The sequence below is a fragment of the Netta rufina genome, assembly GCF_964035555.1.
Source record: "Netta rufina genome assembly, chromosome: 1".
Classification (NCBI taxonomy): Eukaryota; Metazoa; Chordata; class Aves; order Anseriformes; family Anatidae; genus Netta; species Netta rufina.
In genome coordinates this window covers 185,110,924-185,137,051 of record NC_140123.1, presented here as the reverse complement: position 1 = coordinate 185,137,051, position 26,128 = coordinate 185,110,924, and the positions used below count along the sequence as shown (strand labels likewise).

The 26,128-nt window shown below is 35.2% G+C and overlaps 1 protein-coding gene across 1 annotated transcript in view; it reads left to right on the top strand.

Moving 5' to 3' along the window:
* GRM8 (glutamate metabotropic receptor 8) overlaps positions 1–26,128 on the top strand; it is a gene marked incomplete at both ends in the record, with an annotated part of 337,473 nt that overhangs the window by 49,473 nt on the left and 261,872 nt on the right. Inside the window, one exon of the mRNA XM_084289618.1 lies at positions 8,231–8,447. Within this exon, the coding sequence (XP_084145744.1) occupies positions 8,231–8,447 (217 nt within the window). The remainder of the gene's footprint in view (positions 1–8,230; positions 8,448–26,128) is intronic.

Here is a 26,128-nt window from a genome sequence, read left to right as displayed (position 1 = left end):
ACTACTGAATAATAATAAAAAAAATGGCTTTATTAGTTCAGACTAAAAGTAATACATATCTTTATATATTTTCTCAAACTCATCAGAAGAGTTCATAGTTGCAGACAGCACTGGCATAACAGGCCCTAAGGAGGAAAGTGGGGTTAAAAAAGCTTTGAAATGTCAGACTTCACATTGTACTCAGCAGAGATCGACACAAATTTAACATATTGATAAACATAATTAAGTGCAGTTTTCCCCAACAAGTAGAAAAGGAGTTTTAATAGTTTAAGAAGTCCCTAAAGCATCCTTGGTTTCTCATTTGATCTGATGATTGGAGAACATAAGAAACTGTAAAGGAAATGCTAACAGCCATTCCCAAGCTTAAGGTCCCCACCCTCCCCACCTTGTGATTTGATCTCAGTATGAATATTACTCATTTGATCTACTATTTCTTCAGTTTATTATTCAGTGCTTGGACCTCAGCTGGGTTTAAAGTATTTGGAAAGAGGCTGCCTACAGATGGTGGATAATTTTAATGTGCAACTGCTTATTGTAGCTGGGTTTTTAGAGAGGCAAAACTCAGGATTTAAAAGGATGTGGAAATACCAGAATAGAGATCCCTTACTGAGAAAATGCCATTGTTAAACATTTATCAATAGACTGTCTTACACAGAACACTGATGACAGTTCAAGCTGTCCTTAGATGGATTCTTGTCCTCCTGGAGTTACACAGCAATGCACAGCACGACAAGATGTGCTTCAGCTATAAAAACGTTTGTAATGCATAAATATCCTTTTAATGTTTTTGCCCTAAAGTGCATCACAGAGCACAAAAACACATACTTTCTAGAGTGGTAAATTTGTTTTGTAGATGCTGCATCTATTATGGGTTTTGAGCTTGAAATATCACTTTATTTATTTATTTATTTATTTATTTATTTATTTATTTATTTATTGTAGTATCCCTTGTGTGTAATTAAAAGTAATGATTTCTAATGAGTCCCTGACCTACTTCAACACACTGGACCCAAACTACTACTCAAATTTGAACAGTTAATATTATACACATTCTTTCTTTGTTGTGTCCTGTTCTATGAGGGAAGCGCAGAGGTCACAAACTAAAACACTCTTGTTGTAAGTCATCTGGTTAGACTTTATGAAACATATATTCTGCTTGATGGGGATAAAATGGACTGTTATGGAGCTTTAATATTTCCTCATCCCATAACCCAATACTATACAATTATGTGTTTTAGTTAGAACAAATTCTCTATAGTAATTCAGTTTGTTTGGAATACCATATTTGCTGGTCAGTTTGACCACCAGAGGTAACCTCAGAAAAAATCTGCCTTCATAATGTTTCACATACCAGGCCAACATGTGATGGTTTCAGAAATAATTTTGTTGACCACAAACCATGCTGCACTGATTTGTACCTATATTCTTTCCTCAATAAAACCTCCTTGCAGTTCATTGAAGGTATATTCTGCTCAGGAATATGTCCTCAGAAGGTAACTGGTAGCAACAGAAGTAAAGTAAAGCCAGTGAAAGTGTAATATGAAGTAAAAAGTAAAATAATTTACCCATTTCAACTCAGAAACACTTAGGTGTGATGGATCACTTATTACCCTATATCTGGGGACAAAACAGCAATAGTTAGTTGGATTTAATCACAAAGACCATATCTTTGCACAAAACTATAAAAACAGAAATTAAAATAAATAAATAAATAATTGAAACTGCCTTATCATTAGCTCCTCATCTTTGAGTGTGTGAATTGAAAGCACCCTTGAAAGGAACCACTGTGATATTTAATGCAAACAGAATGACTTGGAGTAAATTAAATGTTTTTTTAAAAAAATTCTACGTTCCAAGTGAAATCTGCTAATGGCACCTTTCAGTTTATACTTTTGTTCTTTCCCATTCCAAAGCTCTTAAATTCTACTAAATTCTATCTCCTTCTTCTTTCTTTTTTTTTTGGGGGGGGGTCTAAATGTATTTTAAATTGTAGCCATCTAGGTGAAAAGCGTAAGCATTTTTTGTTGCTTTTGCTCTAGCAGATTAGAACATATATTTTGGGGTAAAACTATCATAGTTCCTGAACAAGATACCTTACTGGACATGTGATGGATATTGTGGTTAACAGATGTCTCTCAAATGGTATCAGTCCTTAACATAAAGAGAGAACATCAAGTATATGTTTCTAAATAAATATAGTTTATAAATACATAGTTTAACTATAAATTAATATACATATACATCTACTGGGAAAATAACTTGTGACAGATTGCTCCTCCTCATGGTAAAATCCATGGAAAAAGGCTGAATCAGAAAACTTCATATGTTGAAACTTTTTCTCAGCATCAGCTCTAGCAGGAGTAGTTTGTAGACAGTGAAGCTTGCAAGACATCACCCTCCTGTGAGCACTGAAAGGGGCATCTCATGTCACCGAAGGCATTAATAGGTGTCAAAGTATTTGTTAGTGTTGGTTTGTTCTTAGAATGAAGGAAACTGTCTCTAGTGATGGCATGGGTGACCTATTCATTTATTTTTGTCATAGATGGAGAGATGAAAACATTACAGAAGGAAATTGATAATTAGCTGTGCTAATCATCATGTGGAGCAAAAATGAGTGGGGTAGTGAGATTCAGCGGAAGACATGTAGCTGTATACAGTATTGTTCTAAATTGTATATATAATGGTTGAATTAATCTCCTAGGCTTCCTTTATATCAATGGAGGAAAATGGGCAGTTTAAGCGTGCATTTTATATCCTCCTACAGTTAGTAAGAAAACAGAACATTTTTAATCTTGTTGGTATAGTGCAAGATGTTATTAAGCCTCATCAAACTCTTTTGAATCTTGAATGTCTACCCTGAGTGAGTTTAGCATTACTGTACTGAAGGCTGACACGTTTTTCTGAAGTAAAAGCAGGCTAAGATGATTCTCTGCCTGATGGCAATTTACAAATGTGACTAATAGCTGAAAGGTAGTGACCTCAGCTCTCATCCAGCAACTGTTCAATATCTAAGCCCCGAGGATTCATTTCACTGCTGTGAATTTTTTGTACTCACAAAGAACTCTCTCTTGCTGTACAGAAGAGGGAATAAAAATCTTGAAAAGATGAGGCCATTAATGATTAATGATAGATATTTAAAATTCAGAAAAATCACCAAGATAGAAATATGTTTCCACAGTCAAATTTTATTTCAAGCACTTTTACTTCTTTGCAAGATTTATTAGTTGGTGGTAAAATGCCAGTTGATATTGAACAATCACTAACATAAAATTTATTGACTTCAATTTGTTAGCTACAATTATTTCTATTTTTAATGTGCTATTGCTAATAGTTCTCAAAAAAAAAAAAAAAAAAAAAAGAAACAGATGACTGCTCAGTGATGAGAGAACGGAAAAGGGAAATAAAATGCTCATTGATATGTTAAAGTTAGTAGTGGTAGGACTGAGTGGGTAGTGAAACTGAAGATGAGAGTGATTTAAGCCCATTACGCTGCGTGACTGTATAGCATGGTTACTGCTGTGAGTGTAAGTCATAATCAGTAATGTTCAAAATTACTGGTGATTCCTATCTCAGGTCTTTTTTTCATATCATCTTATCTCATTTCACTATCTGCTACTCTACTCTCAAATCATGCTTTCAGCTGAAAGGCTGTATAAAGGAAGATGGCATTTGAAGTGACCAGCTGATACTTTACATTGACAAATGTAGCATGCAAATGGATTTGAGAGCTCAATAAAAAGATTCCTCTGAACTTCTGTACAAAACTTGGACAGAATATCATAGATGAGAAGGCATACTAAGAGCTGCCTTCTGTGATTTACTGCTTTCTTTACTGGAAAGGCAAACCTAGGTCACTTAGTTTTCTCTACTGTTCCTAGTACAACACCTTTATTTAGATCCCTGCATTGGACCCAGCAGATAGATCCGGAGTAATTCTCCCCTATAAGTAGTCCTGAAAATGGGAGTGGTAGATGTCTTTTATTTTCAGTATATGGGAGACTGGAAGTGGTTCACCATTTGGCTGAAATAAATGAAACATAATGTTAGCTGCTTTGGCTCTTCTGAAGTTGCCTGCACCTGCTCCACCAGGGAATAGAAGTCTGTTCTGTAGTAATGCTTGGTAGATATCTCATATAGATTTGTTCCCTCTTTGAAATGCTGCCACAATCACAGTTTTTGGAGAGTTAGTTCTGAATGTAACTGCTCCATCTTCTTTGATCTTCTGGGAAAAGGAGAACTTTAGAGACAGATTTAAAATCAGCTTGGAGATATGTACAGAAAAATCCAGGGAAAACCAGAGACTGTACTTGACTGATGTCAAGTTTTGGTTTGAATCTGTCTTGAAGGTTTAGCCTATCTACTTGTTTACAAGCAATTGTTTTATTGTTTAGTTATCTTCCCCTCCCTCCTCTACCCCCATTTTAAAACAAGCAAACAAAGAAACAATCAAAAAAACATACAGAATAATTTTCTGATGCCAGTGACTGTGGTTAATAGAGAATGAGATGAATCCATTACTGACTTAGATTAAAGGACTAAGGGAATGCTGGTAGTTTCAATTGTAGCTCAGTATGCTCCAGTATTAAGGTCCATACTAAAGGTCCATACTAAAACTGGATATTATTTCAAATCCACTGTCATTAGATTCACACTATAAACGTCTGTCTTCAAATAACATTAGGTTTTTCAAATAGATCAGCTCAAGCTTAAAAATAACAAAATAAAAAATAAGGCTCCTACGAATTTATCTGCATAATAATTTCAAAGAGTTCCAGACTGTCACCCACCAGAAGTAGAAAGTTTATCAGCATACTAGGTTAATGGGGGGCAGTGGCCAAACCATAGGATAGGAAAGAATATGACAAAAAATAGTATCAATGAACATTCAAACATAAGTGCTTTTAGCAATTGTCTGTGAATGTAACAGCTGTTGTGTGAGAACTGATGTGAATGTAGTTACATAATCCATTATTTTTTTCATTTTTTTCCCTCAAATAAAAGATGTGCTCTTGACAATACTATACAGCACTTAAATACAAATAGAATGTTAAGTGTATTGTATTTAATTTTGAAAATTTAGACTGATATAGCACTTAAATACAAATAAAATGTTAAGTGTATTGTATTTAATTTTGAAAATTTAGACCGAGAAATCTAGAATGAGAAATGACCCTTTACAGGTCTCTTTCAAAATGCATATTTACATCTCAAGGGGCCAATAGAATTTCAAGCATAAATACTTCGTGTATGTAGGGGGTTTTAAAAACACATATTACTGAATTGATAGAGCATAACTGTTCTCTTGCTTAGGCAGCATTATGCTCTGTCTCATAAAACGTACTTGGGGACATGTAAAATGGTTTATTAAACTTACAGTCCATAACTAGGGTTGTTACATTTTAATGTATATATTTTTTGTTCATGGATTATCGAACCACTAAATACCAACAATTTGTCTTTGTGCTGAACAACGTCTGTGAACATTGTTCTGAGTCTTTTCAAATAACTGTGTTACACTTGAACATGTCACAAGTCCTCGACTTTTAAAACTATTTTTCAGTGCTCTCCTATATGTGAATGTGGTGCATTTAAAAGCAGGCAAGGAAGGAAGTGTCTGTTTACTTTTGCATAAAATGCTTTTGTGGAGAGAAATCCATGAGGTATTTCTTAGTGGGGGATCTGCAGATCTGGGGAAAAAAATACTTGAATATAAAGTGCTGTCTATAATCATGAAGGATGTATGTAAAAATATGGAGTCATACAAAATAAGGAGACTAGCTAAATATTCCATTGCATGAATCTTTTTTTTTTTTTTTTCTTTTTTTTTTTCTTGAAATTTAGCCATAACTTGCTGTTTAGACAATGTTTCTCCCTGTTTTTACATGGCACATGTTTCTTGCATGTTGGTAATAAGTTAGCAGCAGTAAATCTGTGGCTGCTTAAGGTGGGCCCACTTTCAGGGCCCATTTCAGGGGTATTTGGTTTGGACTGTATTTACCTTCCCTTCTGTTCCACTGTTTTTAGAAATAACTCTAGGGAAGAAGCTGAATGACAGGGAGCTGAAAAGTAGTAAAGTAATTTCTCTTCTTTGCCTTTTCTATGTCCCCAAATCAGTCTCTGATCATCTCATCATCTGTATTGATCTGAAATATCTCATTGCTAAGTTGTACCAACAGCTTTCATACACACGTCTAGGATTTGTTATTAATCTAATGCCAAGGAACAGGAACTGAGAAAGTTAATGGATATATAATGCTGTGATCTTGACTTCAAGATTTTCAGTGACAAAATATCTGTCTAAAAGAGCTTTTACTGGTGTTGATTTTATGAATGTTATCGCTGAAATAACTTTCAGCAATGTAACAACCTCAGCATTTTTGTGAAATGGCACACTGAGGTGCAAAATGCCACACTATCATTGTCTTTTTTTTTTTTTTTTTTTCCTTTTTCCATCTGGAAAAAGACAACTGTTTTAAAAAGTAGTAAAATAAATTTTGAAAAGGAAAGATATAGGCTCTAAATGCACATAATTGTATTGTTACAGGTCAGAATCTCTCCTCTGTAAAGAGATAAAGATGTTTCAAATCTTTTCTGAAAGCAAGGGAATTTATACAAGACAAGAATTGTAAGAAGATTTTATCTTTTATTTTTACTTGGTGTGTCTTTGCTGTGTTAGGAATACTCATTTCATGAAATATAACCTTTAACTTATTTTTTTTTTTCTGTGATCCTCCCTCTCCTTTATCCTGTTCTCTCTGGTTTTTATTATTCCAGCATTTCAAATTATTTATTCTGAGGCTTGTCCATGAGTAGAAAATTTCCTAAAGAAGAGTATAGCCAAGATACATAAGAGTTTATTTGTTTGTGTTTCTGACTGAGAAATTATTTTGCCATCCCTTAGGCTATAAACTGTTTTATTAGGCTGTAAGAGCCCATGTTGTCTTTAAAGGCAGGGTTAGTGACCAGACTCTGAATAGCATACATATGCCTTAAATCCATTTTTTTATTATTATTTTTTTTTTTAATTTGTTTTAATGTGGAAACAGTTTATAGGATGTAAAGGTTCCACTGAAACCTTCTGCTTCAGCATTTAATGTGACACTGGGCATTTACCAGATCACCTGTTATCTGGAACTGCTAAATTTGGTTCTCAAAAGAATCACTTTAAGAACTCTTGAAATTGATTCCTTGAAGAATATTTTATATTTTGTAGAATGTGAATTAAGCACCTGCTATTAACAGATTATAAATTCAACAAGATATTTGAGGTATCTTTCATTTCAGGACAGTATTTCATCACTTTTATCACTGTAAATAAGAAAAACTTTCCCATTTTAAATTAATGTAAATGTTAATTATACTTTCTTGCACCAAAATACTCTTCAGCATACTTTAATATTGCCTATGCACAACTTCTCCTGGATCTTGCCAAACCACTTATTTAAGATAAGAATTAAGATAAGAAAGTCACCCCAGATTATTTTAAATGAAAATACTAACTTATTTTTAGAGTCTATTTCAGCTAGTTAGTGGCTATTATTTGTTTCCACCAAGAAGGCTGAGGTGGAGGGCTACAAATCTTTCTTGCAACCTTTTGGCTTCTCTGTATGTAGAGAAGCCAAAGAACTCTTTTTTAATTATTTTATTTTTATTTTTTTCCATGAGATAACTTTTGGTATTAACTGTATAGTTTCCATATTGTTGAATCATGCACAATATTTAAACTGGGAAATGAAAAATCAGTGGGAGAGAAAGACTGAAAAGTAGAAGGGAAATGAAAAAACACATACAGGTATATATGTATAGAAAACAAAGAAATGGAAATAATACACATATTACTCATCAAATTTAATTGTAGCATTTTTAAGAATCACAGTCTTCAAAGCTGAGACCTTCTTACCATCTGTAATAATAGTAAGTATTCCTCCTTTATAGAAATCTATTCCTATCACAGCCAGGATCACAAAAGCAGTTGTTACACTTATATGTCAACAATTGTGACATCTGGAGAAAACTAGAATGCATTATTTCTTGGTGAGAGTGTTATATGATAAGACTTGACTGACATTTTACAAAATTTTAGATGTGTTCTGATCAGTTTATTTAATTAAAACAAGATATTCAGTTCTGCACAGTGAATGTAGATAATCTATTTTAAGCCTTTCAAACACACAAGTATAGAGCAAAGTGATATTAGTCTGGTTTGAATTACTTGTCATTTTATTTTCAGATACCTCAAATCAGCTATGCATCTACAGCTCCAGAGCTGAGCGATAACACCAGGTATGACTTCTTCTCTCGAGTGGTCCCACCTGACTCCTACCAAGCGCAGGCCATGGTTGACATTGTTACGGCTCTTGGGTGGAACTACGTTTCAACACTGGCTTCTGAAGGAAACTATGGAGAGAGCGGTGTAGAGGCATTCACACAGATTTCCAGGGAAATCGGTAAGTGTGTGTTTGTCAGGTTTTGTATTAATAGCTGGCAAGTATCAAATTGTTGCTGAGCATTGCCAAGGTCTATGCAAAATGATCAGAATGCCTGGAGGCAGGTGACGTGGACTCAAGTGGAGGGTTTTGATTTTGGTGATTTTGCTGCTTGTGGGTCTGCCAATTTGACAGTTCTGGCACTAATTTAAGAAAAGTTCAAGTGCCTCATGCCCCTTTTGGAAAAGGGAAGCTCCTTGATAGACTTGGTAAATATGTTAAGTCTCAGTGTGGTCACGTAAGGTTGAGATTTATAAAAAGAAACTGTTACTGGGGCAAAAAACAACCACCAAATATCCAGATCTGAGGAAATGTGATTGTTAGATTAGGAAAATCATAATCAAATAATACCTTATTTTCCTTGTTCCAGAATGTATAAATTCAGAGTTTTTACTTTTGATGAATTTGAACAACAAATCTATGAAGTACAAACACATATTCTCATTGTTTTTCCTTCAGGATGAAATGTGCTATATAAATATAGGCATTATTCTGAGAATTATTTTTAAGTTCCTTTTTTTTTTTTTTTTTTTTTCACACTATAATAGTTATTTCTGGCCTGAAAAATCAGTTATTTCTCATGAGCAGTAGGTTTTGGACACCAAGGAATAAAGATGATGAGTAGCAGATGGTAGATGGTTTGAAAGAGCAAGAAACTGGCCTTTCACTGACTAAAACATTTAATTACAAAATAATATCCTTTCTGAAAAATAAATAAATAAATAAATAAATAAAAATACAAGCAGTTTTCCTGTCCTTCCTGAGAAAGCCTGCATTAATTTACTGTTTTTGATTTTTGGGGCATGTACATACGAACTCTCTTTCTTTCAAGTCAATATGGGTGAGAAAATATCTTCCATTTCAGTCACAGGGATAACATCTCAATTGTATGGAAAGGTGCATGTGCATCTCAGGTACTTACGCTTGAACCATAAAATTTACTGATTACTCACAGCAACTTGGCAGTAAGACAAAAATGTAGCAATTCGTGCCACTTAGGGAACTTGTGTGTATGACATGCTGAATAAGTTAACAAATAAGTATCTTCTAAGCAGTGCTGTCATGGGTGAGCCTAGGCAAACTACACTGCAATGGTTTGATTTGGAGTTGGTAAAGGAATGGATAATTCTTCCAAAATTTGTATCTAATATACAAGGTTTATCTGTTATTTCAACTACTGCAGTGATTAGTTTGATTGATTGAATTGAAATTCAAGAATTGAATTTTCAAGAATTGAAATTCAAGAGTTCATTGGCTGAAAATGACTTTTTCTTGAAAACATCTGCAGCCTATCTAATTCTGCTGATTTCTGAAAATAGACAAAATAAAGTGCTCAGGACTATTCTGCTGTTTCTTGTTTCCACAGGTCTGAGAGTGTTTCAGATTTATTCAATGACAACTGTGACTTCACTATAATCACAATGACTTGAGACCTATTTAGAAAACTGAACTCAGAGAGTAATTATCAATGGTTTCTGTTAAAAAGGAAAAATGTGCTCTGCTTTTTTTGGCAGGGGTTTGTGCTGGATCAGGTACCAGCCAATGTTTTCATGTTAAGTCCAGATGGACTTGGAATGAAGGATATGCTCGTGAAATCTGGAGGTGACTTCAAACTCAGAAGGACTGGCTAGAGAATGCTATCTCAAAAAATGATCTCAGTGTGATAGGAAATTATAACCTGCTTATATTTCTTGTGTCATACTGTAAACCAGAGTACCATCTTTAAAGTAATTTGAGTAATTCTCTAATTTGCCTGACAGTTGTGAAACCTTAATTTGACCTGTTACGGATTTTGGCCCTCCCTTCACAAAGGGTGAGAATGTCTACAAGTGAGAAGGAAGTCACAAATCTTGAAAATGTGGTCTGTGCAAGACCACAACTGAGCAAGGTAGTTCGTAAGCCTGAAGAAGTGTTGATTAAGAAGGGAAGATGATGAAAGTAATGTTTTCAAACAGACAAATGGCTTTTACAGAAAGGTAGAGGACCACACATTCATCCAAAGTCAGTGTATCTGACCAGAAATAATAGAATTACTCTACAGTAATTCTAGTAATTCTACAGTTCAGTGTAGATTTGAAGAAAACATCTTTCAATGTTTAAGATATTGAAGCATTAGACCAGATGGCCTGGGGATGTTTTGGAGCCACCACTGCTGAGAATCTGAGAGAATGCATTAGATGAACATCTGCCCCAAGATTATGTAAGTGTACTTAGCTCTTCCTTGGGGCTGGGAGGTGGATTGGATAATATTTTAATGCCCCTTCCAGTCTAATTCTATTATTCACTGTCCTCATACTTTTCACCTGAATCATAGGGTTGGAAACTCTTTTAAAATAGGAAGTTCAAACAGCCTCTAATGATGAGGCCTGAGATAATAAAGTCTTGGTAGGTTTATAAAAATCATCACATAGTATGAGACTGTACACAAAACAGGAAAACATGTTAATAAAAAGTGTGTGAGGAGTACCTAATGAGGACATTGCTCCCCTTGTGCTGCTGGCATAAAAATGCATAGGACAGCTCCTTTCTAAATCCATTACATACTTTTTAAGATAAGTGACCAACAACTGGAAGCAAAATGAATGTGAAGATAAGCATAATAGAAAGCAATAAATTTGAGGAAGGGAAGTGAAATAAATTGATAGATTCATTTCTGAAAAAAAAAAGAATAGTACCTTAGAGTGCAGTTTTGAAACTATGGTTATGATAGCATGCGTTTCTTTCTTTTATGGCTAAGGTTTTTAAATATTTTTAAAACAGAAGATAATTTCATGTGCTTTAATTGTAAGTACTTATTTGTCATGATCTCTCTTTACCTCTAACATCCACTTTGGTTGGTCCTTTGTTCAACTCCTATTTCTTGATCAGTAACAGAAGCAAAATGGAACAGGCTCACAAATGATATGTGGAATACTGAAAAGGTCAAAGTGGTGCCACTGTGACATGTCACAGAATATATTACATATCAAAATTTACTCTCATTTTAATGACAAAGATTCTGTTTGGGACAAAGGATAGCTGGAAATTAAATACATTACATGACAAAGATTGTAAAAATAATAGGGAATGATACTTATTCCAACTTGCTGTTCCATGTATTATTATTTGAATACAGTGATTAAATTTATAATATTTTTTACTCCCACAAGAAAATTAATCAATGATATTACTATAATCATTCTGGCATAATGATCAAATCATTTTGGTACATTGGCCAAAGGAGTGAATTAATACCAAATGCATAAGAGTTAAGCATTAAACTGAGAAAAACTAACTCTCTGGGAGAAGCTAAACAGAGGAGAAGAAGGAATCACATTTTACCAAGTCCTCAATAAACTGTCATGATTAATACTGTTCCTGTATTTACATTGCTGTAAATGATGTTTGGCAAAATAGATATTGTTAAATCTCTAATCAGACTTTCTTTTAATGGTTCCCCCTGCCATTCCATTCATACCAAATGAATTCATGCCATAAATTCATACCAAATGAATTTACGCCATAAATTCATACCAAATGAATTTACCATCAGTGATAAAATCATGGCACCCTTTTCACTTTTTTAGAGATAACAAAAATATTTGGTTGAGAAAAATATGTTTGGGATCAGAATACTTGCTCAGTTAGTTCAATGTTTGTACTGATAAATTGGTGAAATCCATGAATCACATATGAAATGCTACATGAGAGATTTTACCCCTATTAATGGTCAATGAAACATTGACACAAATGTTAATAGATATTTGCTGTGAAACACTTATGAAAAAGGGAGGTAAAAATGATGTCAGTGAACTGTAGCTGATCATTAAGAAAAAGCTAGAAAAATTAGCATTGCTTACCCCTTTTGTCTTGTATGTCCATATTGCACATCTTGCCAGAGGTATATATTTAAAAAAATAAATAAAAAAAAATTGTACCAGATCTTTGGCTGAGGCAAAATGACATGGTTTTGTTGGAGCTTTACCCTAGATGAAAACCATATACTTCATGCCAAAATGTACTCTTGATTGCTTACATTTAGGATTTTGTAGATTTACCTATTCTCTTTACCCTGATATATTGAAGTTAATAACATTTTTCTGATAGGGGCAACAGCTTGTGGCTCGTCATAATATTTTACCGTTACAGTCACACTGATAACTATACATGTATACTTAATGAATACGTATACTGAATTAATTCTACACTAACTTTATTTAAATTTCATCAGATTTCAGCATAGCTAACTGTATGTTATTTACATGGAGTCTGTGAAACTTTGACATAGTTCTTGGGTCACCTCATCTCTTTTCACTTTTTTGAGCATCTACAGTAGTGTGCTGTATCTCTGTTTTTCTCCAATTTTTTGATTACTTCAAATGTTTAATATCTTTTGTACTTATAAGGCATTCACTGGATAAATGGAAAGTTTAGTGGGAAGTGGGGAGGGAGGGATACACCTCTAGAGTGCATAACCTTTCCTCTCCACTGAGATGATTCATAGATAATTTAGAAATAAATAAGACTGATTGCTATTTAGATTAATTCACATATCCAACAGTAATATTTTTTATATCTTTGATATTAAGCTAAAGCTTTTTATATCTTTTTAGATAAGCTGATGAATAGACTTCTTTCCCTCTACCTTCCTCCGCACCCCCCAAGATGTTATTTAATAGAAGATTAAGAAGTCTTGCAGCATGAACACTAAAGAAATACAATATATAACATTTAACTTTTTTTAAATTTCTTTCTTTCTTTCTTTCTTTCTTTCTTTCTTTCTTTCTTTCTTTCTTTCTTTCTTTCTTTCTTTCTTTCTTTCTTTCTTTCTTTCTTTCTTTCTTTCTTTCTTTCTTTCTTTTTTTTCCTGCTTTAGAGACTGGATTCAAGCTTAACACATTAATTTTCACAACTAATAATATTCTAACATACCCTCGCAAAGGGGAAACAGTTTAATTCAATTTTAAGTTTTACTTTATGCAGCTGAACTATATTGATAACACTGTATTTCAAGCTGCAAGCTGTAATTAATAATAAAACTACATAATTGGCTACAGGAAGTTCAAAGTAATGTTTGAAAAATATGAAATCAGATGGTAGGCGTATTAATATTGCGAAAGCCTGAAAGTGATTTTAATATTTGTACCATTTAGTACCTGATAAAGAACAGTGTAATTCTAAGAGATTTGCAATGAAGGACCATTTTAATTTCTCTCAGATGCTAATCATTATGATATTCTGATATTATGATATTCTGCAGCTTTAATTACACATATATATATATATATTTTTTTTTTTTTTCCTCTGTAATTTTAAGGCAGCATCTCAGAACAGTAAGCACACAGTGTCACTTTCCTGGTATACCCTGACCCTTCTGTGACTGTTGGAAGAAGGGCTTCTTTATCTTTAATAGCTCTTGAGGACTTTCATCTTCAGTGAATTAGTTGAAGCACTTTTTAAAGCTGTTGTAGAAAGCTCACTAGCTACAGTGGAGATGAAAAAAATAAAATAAAATAATAATAATAAAAAAAAACAAACAAACAAACAAAAAAAAAAAAAAAAAAAAAAAAAACAGAAAGCTTCTGTAGATCTAGGTTTTGTGCCTGCCTTAAAAAGTATGTACTGTCCAGTGGACTGTGCTGACAACAGTTGCATAGCCAAACCTTACCACCTTAACCGGTGTGGCACTGATTCTCCCGTGATCTTGAAAGAGTTTATTCCATTCAGATTTCTTAATATTGTGGCAATTTAAGGCAATGACATCCCTCAAATGGATATTTTTAAGCAACTATGGCAGGAAAAAAAAAAAAAAAAAAAAGCCTCTAAGTAATTTACAGACAGTATAATTTGTTCACAGATTAACTAAGCATTGTGGTCATGGATTCAAAACCACCATTATACTTCAATACTTCTGGAATGAATGGAGTAGTTATGAAAGCTAGCAGAGACAGTCCCAAGGGGATTTTAATTTGGAGCTGGGGATAGATGCTATCCCTGTGCTAAAAGCTTGTATGCTAAAAACTTCCCTTTGTTCCTCTACTGGAAAAATTACTTATATTCTACAGGAGGCGATTTGATTCTGGAAAGCAGTCATGTGCAAGAAGTAGGGACTTCTTTATGTGAAAGAAGTCAGTAAATACCTCCCTGAACTCACTAGGTTTAGCAAAGTATTCAGTGCACAGAAAGATCGTCTCTGAGGTTGCTGACAAAGCTTCAAGTAGGAAGACCTCATGCTTCCCACCTGGTTTTGCTCACTGATATTTATTGTCTCAAGCCAGCTGGGGTGTGAACTGCAGTCAAGACTGAGTTCATTACTTCTTTTTATATGGTACAGTTGCCAAATAACTGTGATATTCAATCTCTTCTGAGTCTGAAGCTGATTTCATTTTGCTTAGAGCAGTCAGCCCTTGAAGAGTGGAGACAAATAAGCTCCTCAGAGCAAGGACAGTACATTTTCACAGTGATGCCTATTATGGAATTTACTGAGAATTTAGAAAACTCTGTAAATTATATGTTAAGAGCTCATTATAATATGGAAGAACTCTGAACCATTATGTGTATACTCTCATGTTTCACTTTACTTCTAGAAGTACTATAGAAGGCATTGGACTATCTGACCTCTTTTTATTTTTACTTCACTTAAACACCATACTTCATTTAAATATCCAATATTTGCATTGGTTGTAAGCACAACGGCAAAGAATATTAAAAATACCCAGGAAACAACTTGTGTCTCAGCAGTGTTTTCAGTGCAATGGCTTATTTGTAGAACCTTTTACTTAGTCTTGTTATCCAGCTCAAGATTTTTAAATGTAACAATACAAATAAAATTATATGTGTATTGATGTTAATTTTAAGAAAGCAATCTAACTAGATTAAAAGCATACTTTTGTTGAAATACAGTGTATGGTGCTCAAAGTGCATGTGCATTTTTATTTATTATTGTTTATTTTTTTCCAAATACATTCTTCTTTTCAGCAGTCTTTAGGAATTACAAATTTCAGTGACTAAAACAAGTCAATAGTTTAAAAAAGGAAACAATTTCAAACAAGATGTAAGGTATAGTTTTTAATTTTAGATGTGAATAAGCATTAAAAGTACTAGGGCATACTGATTTATTTTTTGGGGGTTTAAATCAATAAGAAAAATCTCTCTAAAAAGTTCAATACAAGATGTTGAGCCAAATCTAGAAATCACTGGTCAAAGTATAAACTATGTTATGCCTGAGATCAGATCTTTATTATTATTATAAGGGCACTTTCTGGAAGTATGAGCTGTTATTAAACATTCTGAAGTAAAAGGTAGGATAAATATATAGTGGTTAATGTACCACTAGATCTTTGCAGTGACTGAAATGAAATTTCTCACATGCAGTTTTGGTTATTAGTGTGTGTTACTATTGAGCCTGTAGCTTCACTTAGATGCTGCAACTCTCTTTTGCTAAAAAGTGTTCCAGAACAAATAATTCACACATAATAACAAAGCTCCTGTGAAAGCAAACTTAAGAAATGTGTGAATCAAAATGTAGCCATTCTTTTTTTTTTATGACCAGATTTCACACATGCCCATTAACAGGAACTAGTTTTTAACAGAATTAATCCCAGTAGATATTACTGTTGCAAATGAAAGTACTTGTAAAGGGGACACTAGAAGGTAGAGCATGAAGGACATGCAATATGATTTGCAGTCTGAATAAACATGTTTGTTTTTGCATTACGATTTTGCTGTGGTGCAAGACAGAGGGCAGGTGTGGGAAATACTTTGATAGTTTATTTTCCATGGTGATTGTTCTTAACCTGTAAAGGACATTCTGTCAATAGCAAATCGCAGATGCTTCACAGATTCTGTGTTGAGAGTGATATTTTTTTCTTCTTTATCAGGAACTAAGAGATCCTTTGTTCTGTATTTTCTTATAAACTTCTGTTATTGTCTCTTCAGCAGAGAGCTTGCTTTCACACAGGATTCAGTATGACACCATCTGTATTATAGTGGTGTGAATAATTTGTGTTGAGTCCAGCTTGAATCAGAGAACAAATCTACAGGCCATGGCAGATCCTTGGTCAAAGGCTCTGCAAGTGAACTTTGCCAAGATAACATTTAATAGCTTTCCTTTCCTAGTATTCAAAAAATTTGGTGAGGAACACCTATTCAGCCCTTGTGAGGCCCCACTTGGAGTGCTGCATCCAAGCACAGGAGTCCCCAGCAAAACAAGGTCGTGGATCTGTTGGAGCAGGTCCAGAGGACAGCTACAAAGATGATCAGAGGGCTGGAGCACCTCTCCTATGAAAAAAGGCTGGGGATGTTGAGCCTGGAGAAGAGAAGGCTCCAGGGAGACCTTACTGCAGCTTTTCAATACTTAAAGGGGGCTTATAAAAAAGAGAGCAGTAAGTGGGCTGTTGGGCTGTATTTACATATTCTCTTTTGTCAGCACATTAAAAGGTTCCCAGAATTTGAACTGTAGTCTTCATTGTGCTGCACTGGTTTTTAGTCAATAGTGTCATTCATGTTAAGAAGTTGCATCTGGTAAAGAGAATTTCCTGTCACCTGAGTTTGCTCAGAAAATTGTATTTTCTGTCTTTGCCTTTCTGTATATTGGTCTGAACACTTTTCTGCCTTTAAAAGTTTTCTAGTAGTTTAAAACATTAGTGTTTTTGCAGTTTTGCTTTCTACCTCAAGAAATGTCTCTCTTAACTACAACATGTGAGAAATGTCTCATGATTGAATGCTAGCAAGATTTTCATGATCAGTGCTTTCATGTTCTGTTTTGGGCTCTTCAGTACAGGAAGGATTTTGAGGCCTTGGAATGTGTCCAAAGAAGGGCTGTGAAGCTGGTGAAGGGCCTGGAACACAAGTCCTGTGAGGAGCAGCTGAGGGAACTGGGGTTGTTTAGTCTGGAGAAGAGGAGGCTCAGGGAAGACTTTATTGCTCTCACCTGAAAGGAAGGTGTGGGGAGCTGGGGGTTGGCCTCTTCTTGCAGATAATTAGTGACAGGTCTAAAGAGAATGGCCTCAAGTTGTACGAGGGGAGGTTCAGGTTGGAAATGAGCAAATATTGATTCTCAGAAAGAGCAGTCAGTCATTGGGACGGGTTGCCCAGGGATGTGGTAGTGTCACTGTCCCTGGGGGTGTTCAAGGAAAGGTTGGACGTGGTGCTTAGAGACATGGTTTAGTGGGTGACATTGGTAGTAGGGTGATGGTTGGACCAGATGATCTTGGAGGTCTTTTCCAACCTTAATGGTTCAATAATTCTATGAGTTATGCCTGTGGTTTAATCAATGAAGCACTGGAATAGTTGGACTAAGTCTTGCTCTGCAGGTCAATATCTTGTCTCTAGTGGTGTCCTCAGTTATATGGAAGAGAAAGATACCAAAATCTTACTTAGCATGCACAATTACCTATCCAAACAGTGTAACCCTGTGCATTTAGTGGTTGATACTTAGATTTCCCAAAGAATGAAAATTTATATCCATTATAATTTCTTTGTGTTATCATTTTAACCTTACTTCTTGAATATCCTCTTGTTTTGATAGTAGGAGTGGTACACAGGAGAATCCAGTTAACCTCCTCAGTAATGTGCCTTCCTACTTATCTTAACTTGGAGTTAGAAGATATGAAATAATTGCAGCTTAATAGTTTTTCTTGACAGTTTCTGGATTCCTTACTTCATTTATATCTCTGTTAAACTGTGTAGCTGTGACTGAACACTCCAAATGAAGCCTTGCTGTTGATTTATGTAGTGTCATTGTAATCTCATTTTTATTCTCAACCCAATTCTTTATATATCTTGACAAACTGTAAGCTTTTTCTGTTGGCTGCTGGATATCAAGAAAATTATTTCCAAAAGCTGTCTGTTCTGACACTCAAGGTTTATTAACAAATGGCTACAGCTGATTTAAAACTCAATAGTGTGTGTGAACAATTCCAGGTATTCCTGCCAGTGTATACTCCCTTGCATTTGTCAATAGTCAGTATTTTTTGATGATATATTCATTTATTGAGCTTTGAGACTACTCTGTCTCCTCTCTCTGCTCTTGATTATTTCAAATAATTTAATAATGAACTTTAATATTCCATATGCAAGACTGATATACATGTTTTGGTAGTAAATACTGTTACATTCTATGTAAGTACTAACAATTACAGAATGCAGAGAGATTTTAACTTATCCTACACATTTATCTATTGTGCTTATATGGCCCTCATAAATACATTTATTCTTTGAGGTAGTCTAAATTCATACATTTTCCTATCATTAGGAACATATTATCTGTTCTTGAACCAATAACTGCTATACCCTTTAGCTTTGCTCATCTGCATGATATAGAAGAGTTAAGTGAGTTGGATGTTATAATGATGGTAATGTTCAAAGATTGTAAGATAAGAATATCTGATAGGAAATGTCAAAGAAACCTTCTATTTCATTTACTTTCTTTCTTGTGTTGAAGAGTGAAGGGCCATATTGTTCTCTGAATCCTAGTAAGCACATGTTTGCTGATAAACTAGAAGTGGTGTAGTTTAGCAGTAGCTCTCTCTTGGATGTTTGCAAGAATCTGCATAGGTTCAGAATAGGCTAAATCATTTAGTCAGTTACAAATCATTCCTTCAATTTTGTTAGTAAATGAACTGCCCACAAAGCTCTAAAGAATTCTGCTCAAAGAATAGAATATTTCAAAGAATTACTGTTATTCATTCCAGGAAAAAAACAGACGTGTACGCTTCACTAATAGTTGGAAAGACTCCTACATCACTGATATTTTTTTTCCTTTAGAAATGCATGATTTTTATGCAAATTACAAGCTGTGATGCCACCACTAAAAATTGAGATGGTAGCAATATGCATATTGTAAAACTTTACTGATTAGCAAAAAGATATTTTTTTTTCCTTGTACTTGAAAATAAGTACAAGTTTAGTGTCTTTAGTCTAAATCTTGCTCTCTCAAGGACTTTCTATGGTGGAAATAGTATCGCTTGTTCCTCTACCTTTTAACATTTCTTCAATATAGGATGATTGGTGTTTTTTTATTACTTTTTAGAAGAGACTGAAGTGAAACTAATTGTTTGAAATGTTGATATTCTAACAAAAATGGTGGTCTCTTTCTTTACCACTGTTAATTAAAGCATGATATTTTGACTAGATAATTAATCAAGAGAATGAATTACAAAACAATACCCTGGAGTAGCAGAGGTGTCATTCAGATAAATCCCTATGTGCTGCTGTTGCCTTATGCTTCCAGAAAACTTCTTGCCATGTACATACCGAGTATACTGTTCAGACCTGCATCATACCCTTCAGACACCATTCAGATGCCAGTCCACCTCCTTGGATTGCTTACCAAAATGCTGTGATTGGCCATAGGAGGAAGAACAAAAGTTCAAAAACCTTGGAAACCAAAGAAAATTCAGTTGTTCGTTTCCAAATTGAGAACTGAGGCCACTCAGTCTGAGGAATTTGCAAATGGTTAAAGAGGGGGTGAGCATATAAAACAAACAAACAAAAACCAACCAAACAAAAAACTATTCCAAGACCTCAATAATTCCTGCAAACATTTGTTCCAATAATTTGCAGAATGTCATTAATCCTGTGAATGGAAATGTTTTCTAAATTAAGAACAACCACACCTATTTTCAGGAGTATCAAGGCAAGATCTACTTTATTTCAAGAATAAGAACAGAATGTCCTAATTAATTTTTATGTGAAGTTATTTATTTTTGTAGGCATTCCAACATTATTCTTGGCTTCTTTTCCTTTATTTTGAGGAGCTCTTTGTATTTCTCTTTTTGCACAGCCTACTCTCTTTAAAACAACATGCATGTTCCAGAACATCAAAGTCTGTAACCTTTGAGAGAATTGCATCTTATTAGGCTTCACCAGTGATACCTGGGATACAAAGAAACCCGTAGTGGCACTTTTCCTAGAAAGCCCCCAGATGAGACAGGATGATATCGTACAGTCCCAGGAAATAAAAACCCTTCATCTTATTAAATTTTAAGCTGAAGATTGACATGAATACTATGAATGTCTTGACACATAGAATGAGAGTCCATATAATTCAGCAGAGCTTGTCCACATCTTCAGGGCCATCCCTCTTGCATAAAGTGACTTTTTAGAATTTCCCAAAGATGACTGGTATAAAGCACAAATCCATCAAACAGAGACCCTATTCACTAATATGTTTGGATACTAACCAAAAGAGGGCAGTGCTTTTATATATGCTTTAATGGGTATATTGTAATGTATTTTGCTATAATATTGGATTTGCTGTGAAATGAACTACAACATTTGCTAAGTCCAGTAAATTGAGTGATGTGATTATAAGTATTTTACCCAACATGTTAATGTACTTAATGAAGTGCAGATAATCGCACTGCTCAATTTATAAGAATTGTCAAACCTCATAATTGCTTCCATTATATTGTAGTATTTTATGGATTACATCCTTTCAGAGCTTATTCAGGAAGTAGAAATATTATTTAATTTCAGTTAAATTATTTTAACTGGTTAATGTTTAATTATTTTTTTTTCCAGAATCATTTGTTTTGGAAAGTATAATGTCCCTTTCACAGAACTGAGAAGATGAAGCCAACCTGGTGCATGCTGTTCTTGTTTTCTCTAACATTTATATAGGACAGCATATGTAGCATTTCTTTCCAGTTATCAAGACTCCCTCATCTGTGCTTAAAAAAAATAAGTTAAACCGTCCCTAGCTTCAATTTGCATGTAAAACTGTTGTCAGAAATGGATGAAACTGTGAAACGCATAGGGGCTGGACCTGGATCAGGAACCAGGTTTTTATGGGGGTGTCAGGTGAGAATTCTGACATTTTTCTGCATATAAATTAAGGAAGGGCTTAACAGAAATAAGGTAAGGATTGTTTGAATAGTTGTTGAGGTGTTTTTCTTTTTTTTTTTTTTTTTTTTGACAAAAGTACACAAGATTGCAAGGGATCAAAACCCAAGTGACAAATTAAGCTGTTATTAAGTAGGACCTTGAAGAAGCTAGTAGAAAAAATCCATTGAATAAGATCTAATTCTTCAGCAGTGTTAGCAAGAGACAGGCAATTCTGTCAACACAAGATATTCTTTTTGTTGTTAAAACATGAAATATGTGGATTTATTTTTTCTTCCAGTTAAATGCAAAGAATTTGGTTAAAACAAACAAACAAACAAAAAACAACTTACAGAATGATATTGGTGACATAGAGGGAAGTATTTACAGGCCTAGTTATAGACCTCTTTTTGAAGTTAATGGGCTTTTCATGACTAAGTCCCTTCATTGTTTTGATATTTTAGTTAATCAGATAGACATGAGTTAACAGTGTTATCTGTAGGGAGGCTGTTAAAGTCATGGGACTCTGATGGTGATTTTCTTCTCTTGGTTGAGTCTGAGCACAGTGCGGGGAGAGGGGGGGAGGATTTCAAGGGAAGGCAAGAGTTCAGTTCAGATGTAGAATGACTTCCTAATTAGAGAGTAATGGTAATGGTCAGTTCTCCACAGTAATGTCTGTAAAATTATAAGGTTCATTAATTAAGGTCAGTTTAACTGTAGTTGTCTTAGCTTTCTTTGTCTTTCTATGACAAATAATTACAAAGAAGACAGTTTTCTGAAAGAAGGACATTTGGCTGTGTTCAGGAAATGTGTTAGTTGATGGAAGAGCATCAGTTCCCATATGTGCACTTGCCAGAGGCATCACAAGCTTGTGACAAACCCCTCTGGGCTACCTGCACTTCAGGTGCCTCTCAGGAGGAGCAGTGGAAGGCATTCAAGGACTTCTGTGGTGGGTAGAGATCTGCCTTCTGATTACTTCTAAATATTTTTTTTTTTGCTCATCTCCTCTTTTAGTTGTTAAACAGCCATAGAAAATCTTGTGCAAGAGAGATTATGTACACTGTGTCCAAATATGTTTTCATTGTCCAGTAACAGAGTCTACACAACATAAAACAGAGAAAATGAGAAATGAAAGAAGGGAAAGAAAGACCATAAACAAAGAGGAAAAATGTTAAGTGGATTTCTTCTGTTACCTGTTATAAACCTTTAGTTTCTCCTATGCTTATCTTGGACTCAATGATCCTTGTGGGGCCCTTCCAACTTAGAATATTCTATGATAATAAAACACTTAACAAAGTGTAGCTATGCTTTCTTAAGGAATGATACTCTAGGTAGTTTAATGTTTTGCTGGATAGGGGTAAGTCCCTGAATTCTGCCCAATTTTATGTATTTATTCATAGGAAGGAAAACAAAACAAGTTTCAGGATTGACCTTGGTGAGCTAATGAAAGGGACTGTGCAACGTGTTTGCTTGAGACAGCATGAGATCAACTCTGGAGGATCCTTTCACATGCTGTGTCTTAGACTTTGCTCAGGCTACAAGGATCAAACAGTTGGGCTCCAAGCTTGAGAGTCGAGCTTGGCTTCCATATCTCCCATCAAATCTTCTTTTTTGCTCATTTTCCCATTTCCACCTGAAAGAATTTCCAGTTTCTTTCAGATGGTATCCTGATTGATAACTCTGTAATTTTCTTTCATCTTAAATGGATTTATTCAAGTGAAATTGCAAGTCTTTCATAAATGAGTGGTGATGCACAAAATCCCTCTGCTGCTCTAGCTTATGTCTTACTCTGTCTTAACTATCTTGGCACTGCAATAGTAACTAACAGCAGTGAAATACAGTCACAGATATGGTTTGTCTCTCCAGTTAGGAGACATGATTTTCAAATGCAACCAAGAATGCAAATCTGCTAACTTGTAGGGTGTATTTTTTTACACTAAGTCACTTTTTAAGTTACAAAAGGATAAAACATAGGATTTTCCTATTGAAACAGTTGTAGTTTTATGGACTATAGGGCAGATCAGTTTTCATCTCAGTGACTGCTATTGTGGATTTTTGGTTAATTAACCAAAAATGCAGAACACAGACAGAAAATAGGATTATGTAATACCAAGCATTCACTTCTGCAAGTGGGCTCAAATCTTAGTTACTCACGCAAAAGAGCTTTGTCTCCACACTTCCTGTCAGGAGCTATTCCAATATTACAAGATCTTCACAATTCATCATTTTTGCAACCTATACCATACGCAGTTGAGAGTATGGAGAGTTTACATATGTTATATATGGAGTGGTAATTCGTGTCGAGAAAATGGTTGATATTAATAAAGAAGGGGGAGATGTGGGAGTGTGGCCATGGGGGTCGGAAAGCCCCGTGGTTGATGATAACATCAGACTCTTAACGATGAGGCCATCAGGAATGTAAAAGAGTTTAGAGGAAACAAAGAAGGGTGATTCAGGAGACTCCATGTAGTCTCAGGTTGCTTGTTCTCCAGCCATTAAGGCATGGAAGTTTCTGGGTGTTTGCTGTTGCTGTTTTATGCAAAGTTGTTTGACCGATGAAAAGTTGTTTTTGAAAAGGACTGCTGTGGAGAGAAGGGTATAAGAGGAGAGCCAGCCCTTAAGATAAAAAAAGAAGGCAACACAATGTAATGAAGTTATGTCATCAATAAAGAAGCAGAAAGAAGGAATGAAACAAAAAGAATGAAACAGAAAGAAGGAACAGGCTAGCAGAACGGAGACCAGGACGGGAACAGGCACTTTGCCTCATGAAGATAGGTTCGGCCAGACTCAGCAAACCACTCAGAGAAGCTCATACAGAAAGTCGCTGGAAATAGGTGCACCGGAGCTGGGAAGAAGCTCGAGCTGAGAGAAGCGGACCCCTCTGCTGCTACTGCCATCAAAGGCTTTTGCTGTTATGCTCCCTGGTGACCTGGACATGCCTTTTGATCCAGGCCCTATTGGCCTCGAAAAGGAGACGGATATGTTTTTCTTTGATCTGAGAAGATCAGGATACATAAGGCCCGAAGACCGAGTTGCTTGACAACTTAATGTGAGACATATTGTTCAAAAGTAATGGAAAATGGAGACTGTTAAGTCATGGAACTTAAAGGATTGTTTGTTACCTTTTCTGATTGTATAAGCATACTCGGGTTCAGTATGTAAAGGCAATGTTCTGTATATTTAGAATATTTGATGTTCATGTGTGCGTGTTGGTGGAGCATAGACACCCCTCACACCCAGTGCTGTTTACTTGCCTTTTATATCTTTTATAAATATTCCTTTTATAAATATTACTAAATTCAGATTGAGTTGAGACTTCATTTATAACACATACCACTTGCTTTTGCTTACCTAACATTATTAACTCTCCACTTCCAGCAGCACTAAATTTCCCACCATTCTAATTCATCCCTTTCAACATGTGTGAATAAATAGATTTTAGAACAAGAAGGAATACCAATAAGGCTAATGTCACTAACAGGCAGCATGATGTGATCCCAAAATGAGCCTCAGCCTTTCCCTGATTAATTTACTGAATTAACTTTTTATTCTTACTGAAAATGTTGTTCAGTGATCACCAAATGGAAAGGAAAGCAATCACTCCAACACAGAGGTAGCATGAGGGGATGGAGGGCAAGAACCTTGTGTATTACAGTAATTCTAAAACCACTGAGTCTTTATCTGAAGTCCTTTAGGGCTAAGATAACAGACAAAATAAAAGTGCAAAAATAGCAAATATTCATCTCTAATTTGCATTTAATGTAGGTTCATTATAAAAATGAATATCAGGTTTAACTTCTTGGCTTTTGATTCCTGGCAACTAACAGGAGAGAGGAATAGAGTTATCAAAGTAAAAGTACTTTTGAAACTGGAAGCAAAGCTGGAATTCATTCATCTATGGCAGAATTATAAAAAGAAAGCAAGTAAAGGCGTCTTGTGAGCTTGCACTATTTTCATAGCTTAAACTGATTGTCAGAAGCTGCTGTAGCCTTAGTTACTTTAGATTTAGTTTTAGATGCCACATCCTGTGCTACATTCTCAAAGAGCTGAGTCATTCCTGTTGTTATAGGGTAAAGTGCATTCAGCTGGGTTTTGATTCATTGTGTTGAGTTGCTGAACTTAAGATGAGTATGTGTACGTATTGGTGATGGTAGTGGTGGGGTGGAATGATGCTGTATGAAGGCAGAGACCATACTCCCAAAGCTGATGACAAAGTACTAGGGGAAATTAAAGCACTACAGATGCTGTATGTTACCACAATGTCTTTTTGTTGTAAAAAGCTTTAATTTCACATATACTTGCTCATGACAGCCTTTCAGAGCAAATAAACTGGGAAGAAAGGAAAACAAGAGTTGCAATTTCTTGATGGTGAAGGAAAACTAAAGATGACAAATAGAAAATGAATTGTGTAGTAAATGATGACATGAGTTGTATCCCATCCATCCTGTCAGAGCCCCAGATGGCCTTCCAGATGTCGTTCTTTCCCAGATGACTTAGCTCTTAGACACCCAAATTCATTCCTTTGAAAGCTCCTGCTAGAGGCTTCTGTCTGTAAGCAGACCACATCCTCAGCTCAGCTGAAGTCCTCAGAAGAACCTGAAATACTGGCTGTGATCAGGAAAGTGATTTACTTCACATGATGGACACCATGGCCATCTCCTGCACTACATGAAGGGCTGACTCTAGCATCAGTGAATGGTGATTTTTTGAAAATGTGTGAATGCCCTCCCTAGGATGGCAGCAGCCTGAGTATACCTGTCTGTGAGGGTGCTGATACATGTGACTCTGAGCCACATGCATGCTCATAGAGAGTGCAAAAATGAAAACAATTTGGGGAA